This window comes from Arachis hypogaea, chromosome 20 (assembly GCF_003086295.3).
Source record: "Arachis hypogaea cultivar Tifrunner chromosome 20, arahy.Tifrunner.gnm2.J5K5, whole genome shotgun sequence".
NCBI lineage: Eukaryota > Viridiplantae > Streptophyta > Magnoliopsida > Fabales > Fabaceae > Arachis > Arachis hypogaea.
Window position 1 is genome coordinate 140027060 of NC_092055.1, and position 8742 is coordinate 140035801.

The following is an 8742-nucleotide window of genomic DNA, read 5'->3' on the forward strand; positions in this document are numbered from 1 at the left end:
ATTACTCACTTTCTGTAATCACTTGTCATGGAAAAAGATTGTTTCAATTTCGAACGCAGTAGTTGATCATAGTTGTTCGTGGTGTTAAATGTTAATTAGATTGATAGCTAGTGATGCATGCTCCTCAAATACGAGATGAAGCAGAGGTGGAGACAGCGGACTACACGAACTCAAAGCTGGATATGCAACCTCATGTTCGCTGCAACCCGGGGATGTAAAAGATGGTGTGGCTCCAAAATGCTTCTGTGAAAAATATACCATCTGCTACATGTCGAACCCGGTGGTGAACCTTGTTGCCTCGGACGCTGCAAACGTAAAAATCGATCGGTCTCGAACAGTTGTGCTTCTTTGTTGAAGTGTGTCTTGCATCGGTCCACCAGCCATTGTATGATTTGGTCAGGCAACACCTTGGACGCATATATCTCGTCAACCGCTCTGGGCTTTCCTCTTTATGAGTATTGTCTCATACAAGCATGTAGAAGATACCCCAACCAACGTAACTCAGTTTCACAATAAGCAGCGAAGATGATCGATAGAGGGATCTTATGCTCCCTATGTCCGATCCTTTAATCCAGTACTTATCACCCTCTGTCTTTGGGTTGACACGGAGGCAGTTGTCTTGACGGTCTATGAAGTAGAGATCAGTGGTTGTGAAGAAAGAGAAGTGCCTTACAATGTGCGGTGGAAACTGGATATCACCCTGTAGTAAAAAAAACAAACTAACATGTTAGACACATGTTGAAAAATTATTTTCAGAAAAAAAAAAGAAAATTTTAAAAAATATATAATTATCAATTTTAAATAATAATTTTATCACAAAATAATTTTATTATAATTAAGATATTAATCCTAATTAAATAAAGTAACTCAAGTTATAAGTATAGTTAGTTATTCGAATAAAATAACATCTAATAAAAAATTAACACATTATAAAATATAAACTACATATTATTTTTAAAAAAAATTGGATAAAATTTATCATATATATAATCAATGGCAGATCAGGGGTCTAAGGTGGCCATGGTCCCAAAATAGTAAATAGTAATAATTAATAATATTAAAATTTTTTATATATAATATTAGAAAAAAAAAATATAAGTTACAAAATTTTATAAATTAAAATAACTAAAAACCGCACTATGTATTGGATATTTGAATTATTATTGCTCTTGTTAACAAATAGCCCATTCTAATGATTAATAAAAATGGTTCTATTATACTAACCCAAACTCAGAACAAAAGTCACCAAAAAAAAAAAATACTAACCCAAACTCATACTATTAATTAAAGTAACACTAGTACATTTTTCAAACATTTTTTTCAAACCATCAGAGGCATCAGCGCCACTTTTCTCTCTCTTTTAGTGGCTTCCAGACTTTTGGTCTTCTACTCTTCTCATTCTAATTTTCTTTCCATACCAAAACAAGATATATGAAAAAAAACCATTGAAGAGAAGTAAACAGCCAAATATTAACCATTGAATGCACAATAAAGATTCAAAGAGGTATATTTCAATTTTTTTTAAAGTTAATAATAATGTCAAATATTATTTACATTATTTATTTAAAATAATTAATTTATTTTTTTTATAATAGACAGTGTTCAAAGATTGAAGTGAGGGCAAAACTCAATATAATTATTTTTGGGTGAGACTTGGAATAAAAAAATAATAAGGTAAATCAATAACTTTATTTTTGGTTATTATATATTTGTGTTTCTAAAGTTATTTGTTATTGCTCAATAGGTTGAATATTTTTTTTAAGAAAATAATATATATGCAATTATTTTTTTTGTTAGATAGTTCAAGTTAAGTTAAAAATGTCAAAGATGAAAATAATTCACTCATTTTTTAAGAGAAAAAAGAGAATATATGATGAACAAAATTCAGCTTCAGATTCTTTGAGTAATGTTCAAAATATTATTGAACAACCTGTGACACAACTTGTTCACTTCAGAGATGATAATTGATGATTTTAGTTCCATGAAGCATCGTCGAGCAAGTTTAAAAATATCAAAATCTTAAAGTATGTAGTTGAATATTGACTTTTATATAATATAATTACTCTTTTGATATATATGCTACAAATCATATTTTGTTAATTTTTTGTTATATTTTATATTTAATTGCCCCCTCTTATGAAATTTTTAGTTCCGCCACTGTATATAATATTAAAAATATTTTTAAAATAATTTGTGCACCAAATTTAATTATTTATTCTAAATACATTAGTTTAAGAAAATATGAAAAAAAAATTAGTTTTAGCATTTAACTTGTATTTTCTATCATAATTTTTCACTGGTAATATTCTTAATTAGTGCTCTTGAAATATTTGTTGGGAAGACCCATTTACATAAAACATCTTACTATTTTTGTCCTTTTCAAAATGTATGTTACAGAAGTAACAGAACCGCTTATCAAATTCGGAATATATGAAAATGTTAAAATTAATAAGCAATTATATCATGACGGTTTCCAATGTAGTCTAGGCACTGATAGCTGTGCCGGTGAACATTATCTTCTCTGATTTTACCACCAATATTCAAGTTAGTTTTAATGAGAAAAAAAAAAAAATACACTTATCCCATCACATTATTTTTCTTTGCATAGTTTGAAGCTTTTAACAATTAAGAGTTAGGGAAAATTATATTATGATGGGAATAGCATGGAATTCTCATACCCTTGAAGTTGCATACAGAGTGTTAGGATGGAGTGGTTTCTTTCTTTGGTCCTGCAGTTTCTACCCTCAGCTTCTCTTGAATTTCTTTAGGAAGAGGTATATATTGTTTTTTTTGTACACAATATGAATGATCAATTTGCACCGCTTTCAATTTAATTTCAATTCCTCTGGTTTTTTGTAGTGTGGTTGGATTGAATTTCAATTATTTGTTGTTGAACAATACCAAGCACACCTTGTATCTCATCTACAACACTTCCTTGTACTTCAGCTCTTCTGTGCGGTTTCAGTATCATCTCAAATATGGCTTCGACCAGGTATTATTATATTAATTTATTATTATTTTAATTAATTAATTAATGAACTTCTTTTCTCAAATGTTATAAAAAAATATAAAAAAAAATCTAAAATAGTCCCTGACAATTATCTCATAAGACAACGAGGCCTTGACAAAAAAAAAATATCAATCCGACCTCTGAAATTTACTTTTATGGAACTGATTAGTCCATGTGCCAAAAAAAATCAATGTTGTTTTTTTTCACAGGAACTAATCAGTCCAAAAAAACGATCCGGGACCTCGTTGTCCTTTCGAGATAATTATCAGGGGTCTTCACTCAAAAATATATTTAACTGTTATTTTATAAAAAAACACAAAAAATAAAGCACCAAGAAAAAACTTATTTTGATTTTTCTGAAATGTTGTAGATGGTACCTGTTGCTGCAAATGATGTTGCATTCTCAACACATGCTGTTTTATTGACGGGAGTGTTACTGTTTCAATGTGCAATATATGAGGTATTTTCAATATTTTGATTCCATTAATTATTTGTTAAGTTGTAATCATGTGTTGTTCTTTGTGCAGCGTGGGAATCAATCACTATCAAAAGTGAGCATAGGGATAATCTCTTTGGTGTGGATTATTGTCGGAGTTTGTTCCTTCATATCACTTCCTACTAAATCTTGGCTTTGGCTTATCTCCATTTTCAAGTGAGTGTTAATACTTAATTTAATCTCTTAAATTTGAGATCAAATTTAAATTGATCTTTAAAATTATAATTGATTTATAAAATTACAGTTGATTTTTTTTTTTGGTGGCTAAATTACAGTTGATTTAATTTAGACTCTAAAATTTATAAGAGTAATTTGCATTAGTTACTCCAATAATGACGCACTGATTTGACACATTAACTTGTTAAGATTTGATTTGTTGTTCAAGTTCTATTTGATTGAGATTTACTAGAACTCCTAGAAGTTTGGCTGCTGTTTCTCAAAATCCTCACGATAATAACAAATTTAATTTAAAAATTTTGAAGCTCTGGGAGTTGTAGTCAAAGTTATGAGAGTTTTAATAGGTATATATTATAATAGAACTTGGGTGAAGAACCAAATTTCAGTAAGTTAAAGTATGAACACGTCATTAACAGAGATAAGCTTATGAACTAAAGAAATGCATCCTCTCAATTTTTTTAATAATTGAGGGAGTAAAGTGTGATCTTCCACTATTAATTTTATAACTGAGACCAAGAATAAATATGAAACAGAGAGCAATGAAGAGTTGGAGATCATATTTTACACTCAATTTTTTTTTAACAATTGAGATGATCAATTCCCATGAACTAACGCAAGTTATGACTTTAAATTTAGAAATTCAAATTGGGTCCATTAAAATTTTAGAGGTCGGTCAATTTAAGTTTGACATTAAATTTTAGTGACCAGATTGAATATTAACTCTTTTTTTTATCTCTAAATATTTATTAAACCAATAAAATATGACACATTTTCTATGAGACACCACATCTTACACTACTTTGTATTCATTATGAATTTTATCAATCTAACCATTGAATTATGTCCTACTATCTTTGTAATCAAGTTTATCATATTTTAAAAAATTCAAATATCAATAAATATATGATCTAACATTCATTTGAAACTATAATATTTGTACAAATAAAGTGATGTTCTAATGATATATCAAATTAATTTCAAAATTTATTAAATTAATTCATATAGTTAGATGTTGAAATAAATTCAACTATTGAATTGATATGTTGGTGCAGCACAATGCAAGTAATTTTGGCAGTCATCAAATATATTCCACAGGTCAGAAACACATTCTGTTGTGCCTAAAAAAGACATTTAATTGGACTCACAACTGGTCCTTCTAGGTATATTTAATGAACTCTTTCCAAAGTTAAGACATGAATGTGAAGTTGTTGTTTGAATCAAATAACAAATATTGTTTATCTCAAGAGCAAACTCTTGTTTTAATCAAATTATAGTCATATATTCATATATATATCCATACATGAGCTCATTATTACTTCTGCTAACCTCAATTAGCTAACATTTTTTTAATTTATTATTAGAGTGAAGTGCTAAAATAAAAAGGATTACATTTCTGAAAAAAAAAATCTTAAAAAAAAAAGAAATTGGTTTGTGACCCCTAAAAGACAACTGTTCAATAAAATGGCTCAATTGAGCCCATTTTCATTAGCAGCATTATATTGTTTATATACCATATTAAAGATCAGTTTAAATTTACTTTTGGAAAAAGTACTTATTTTTTTCATTTTTTTAAAAAAAAAATTTAATAGACAAAAATTATTTCACATTTAGATAGGCTTTTTAAAAAGAATTTTAAATAAAAATACTTTTTAAAAGGCGTATCCAAATAGATATTAAATTGAATAAAAATACTTTATTTTAAAAAAAAATGCTTTTTTCACTAAAAAAGTGTTAGGATTTGGTTGAATTAGTCCCACATTGCTTAGGATAGCAAATGGAGTGGGTGGCCTAGGCTATAAATATGAGGCTAAGTTCTCCATTTGTTTTTGCACCAGTCAGAAACACTTTAAGCTTGTATCTGATTTTTCTTTTCCTCTGTACTCTTTGATTAGAGAGTGTTGTGAGGTGTAGTTAGATATTTGCTTTGAAAGAGTGTGGGTGTACTGGGGTGCCGGTGAGAGAAAGAAGTCTATGTGTTGTAACAATTTTCACATAGTGATATTCTCTGGTTGTCATTTGACAACGGCCGTGGTTTTTTCTCCGGTAATTGGAGTTTCCACGTTAAATTCTTGTGTTGTGATTGTGTCTATTTTATTTCTCTGTCAAAGGTGTTTTCTCAAGGGGGAATTGTGTCTTATTCCCAACAAGTGGTATCAGAGCTTCGGTTCGGTGGGATTTATTCTTAGTATGCTCTGTGGTTGCAGCCTAGTCTAATCTCTTTGGTTGCTGTTGTTGTTGCTGGAAGGCAGTGTGACTCGGTGAGAGTGCAGTTTGGAAAAGGTTCTGGCTAAGGAAAGACTTGGTATTTAAGTGTGTCCATTGTGACCCACCTCTCTTTCCTGGGGACCCTTCCTAGTGCACGGTCTACAGTTGAGTTATACTATTCCAGTATACGGTTGCAACAATGTCAGGATATTCAAGTGCTGTGAAGCTTGAAATAGAGAAATTTGATGGAAGAATCAATTTTGGCTTGTGGCAAGTACAAGTCAAGGATGTGTTGATACAATCAGGTTTGCACAAGGCGTTGAAGGAGAAGATCTCTGGTTGCTCTCTCTATGAGAGAAGATGATGTTCTCTAGAAGACAAGAAGTATCCTCATGGTATTACCGCACTGCCATGGATAAGGATAAGTTGTGGCAATCGGGTCCACAATTGCACACGGGCATTGGTTGGCGTTGAGATGCAAGGTGTGTGGCGGAGTTAGGTCGATGGCTGAAGAACTTCCAGGAAAAGCCAATTTGGAAGTTGCACCATGAATTTTCAGCAAGGTTTCGATCTGTACCAAGGCGAAATTCTTGGAGTGGTCTAATTCCAAGTGAGTATACTTTCATGGTGGAGTATGATAGTTCTCTGAACTATGATTGTCGGTATAGACAATGGCAGCAAAGAATTGTCGGTGTTGACAATGGAAGCTGAAGATGTGTGACTATTTCAATCAAGGTGGAGATTGTTAGGATTTGGTTGAATTAGTCCCACATTGCTTAGGATAGCAAATGGAGTGGGTGGCCTAGGCTATAAATATGAGGCTAAGTTCTCCATTTGTTTTTGCACCAGTCAGAAACACTTTAAGCTTGTATCTGATTTTTCTTTTCCTCTGTACTCTTTGATTAGAGAGTGTTGTGAGGTGTAGTTAGATATTTGCTTTGAAAGAGTGTGGGTGTACTGGGGTGCCGGTGAGAGAAAGAAGTCTATGTGTTGTAACAATTTTCACATAGTGATATTCTCTGGTTGTCATTTGACAACGGCCGTGGTTTTTTCTCCGGTAATTGGAGTTTCCACGTTAAATTCTTGTGTTGTGATTGTGTCTATTTTATTTCTCTGTCAAAGGTGTTTTCTCAAGGGGGAATTGTGTCTTATTCCCAACAAAAAGCCAATCCAAACTAACACTAAATCATTGTATTACAATATTTATATGTGCTAGGTAGACTTTGATTAACCTTAAATTAATAATTTGATTAATTTTAAATACCATTGTGCATTTTGTTTTTTTTTTTTTTATCAAAGATATGAGATTCCAACCTGCAACTATGTGACTCGAACCCGCGACCTCTTAACTGAGTATGAAGAGTCTATGCCATTTGAGTTATAACTCATTAGCCATTGTGCATTTTGTTATTGGCATAAAAGTAATTATTGTACAATAAAATACAGGCAGTTATGAATTTCATGAGAAAGAGCACAGATGGGTTTAGCATTGGAAACGTGCTACTTGATTTCTCAGGAGGAGTCACAAATTATGCCCAAATGGTTGCCCAGTCAATTGATCAAAGTTTGTCTTCTTTTCCAATTTAATTAAGTATATAGTCATTTGATTTTCTGCATTAATTTGATTATTCCTTACTTTTCTTTCTAGATTCTTGGGTGAACTTCTCTGGTAACATTGGCAAAGTGTTACTATCCCTGGTATGTACTATATATACACTTGACCAAATGATTTTTAATATTTTAAAAAAGTGTCAAATTAGTTTTCAATTTTATTTATACTAATTTTGCAGAGAGATTAAATTTTTTGAAATCTTAAAGGAATATAAGAAAACTCATGTGCAGTCAGTTTCACGCGAAGTTTATAACTGAGAGCCCTTAAATAATTTGATTGATTTGACTAAATTTTCATCTAACGACTCTCAGCTATCAACTTCATGTGAAGTCGATGTGAAGTCGACTGCACCTGAGTTTTCACCAAAAATTATTTATTATTTTATTTTAATAATGACTGTTTTGTCTAATATTTTAGATATTAAAAACTAAATTGTATTAATTTCTTTGCATAGTAATTTGTCTCTAACAAAAATTGATAAGAACCAATTTGAAACCTTTTTTTTTTTCCCTTGGCATGAAATCATTGCTATGTACACATTTTCAGGTTTCTGTATTCTTTGATGTTCTTTTCATGTGTCAACACTACTTGTTGTATCCTTCAAAGAAAGCAGCATCAATGTCACCTTCCAAACAGAATAATAGAGTGAAAGAGCCCCTTATTAAGTCACCACTTGGGTCACCTGTGCCATTGGAAAGAGTTTAGTTTCAAGTTAATTTTAAGCTTGTCCATATGTACAGCAAATCTGTGTTCAGTAGAAATGTTTTCATATAAAAATATAGTTAAAATATTGATATGTATTGTATTAAATTATTGAACAATTTTTAACTAATTTTATATAAAGACATTTTTGTGCGAATAATCTCTTCTTTTATATAATGCTAAAAATTTTCGGGGGTTGATGTCCCTGGTTAAAACTTTAAAGTCTCTGTATGCATATGGTCTATGGAAGAACTCAATTTTACCGTTTATAATAACGGCTTCGTTAGATAGACAACAAAAAATCTAAATATCAGTGAATAATGAGTTGAAAATTTAGCCTAATGAAGTTAAAAAAAAAAAATTACTTAAATGACTCAATCAAAAATTTCCATTCAGTAATTCAAAAATTTTAACCATCTTTTATATCTCAATTTACCAAAGCACCAATTTCTACCCCAAACGCTTTGTTGTTGTCATTGTCGCTTGGTCACTAATCAGCCCCCATCGTTGTCTTGATTTTCATCATTGCCGCTAGTTCGT

General features: G+C 30.9%; 1 protein-coding gene across 2 annotated transcripts; it reads left to right on the top strand.

The window, feature by feature from the left end:
- The first annotated feature begins 2456 nt into the window (after window positions 1–2456).
- On the top strand, window positions 2457–8362 carry LOC112786842 (cystinosin homolog). 2 transcript variants are annotated; one of them, XM_025830216.3, is made up of 8 exons: window positions 2457–2774; window positions 2947–2992; window positions 3381–3470; window positions 3538–3662; window positions 4736–4778; window positions 7335–7452; window positions 7537–7586; window positions 8047–8362. In XM_025830216.3, exons 1-8 carry the CDS (start codon window positions 2650–2652, stop codon window positions 8203–8205), a joined length of 756 nt encoding a protein of 251 aa, XP_025686001.1. In that variant the 5' UTR covers window positions 2457–2649; the 3' UTR covers window positions 8206–8362. The 2 variants fall into 2 exon arrangements, with proteins under 2 accessions (XP_025686001.1, XP_025686000.1); XM_025830215.3 differs by having other exon boundaries at window positions 2463–2774; window positions 2860–2992.
- The last annotated feature ends 380 nt before the right edge of the window (window positions 8363–8742 follow it).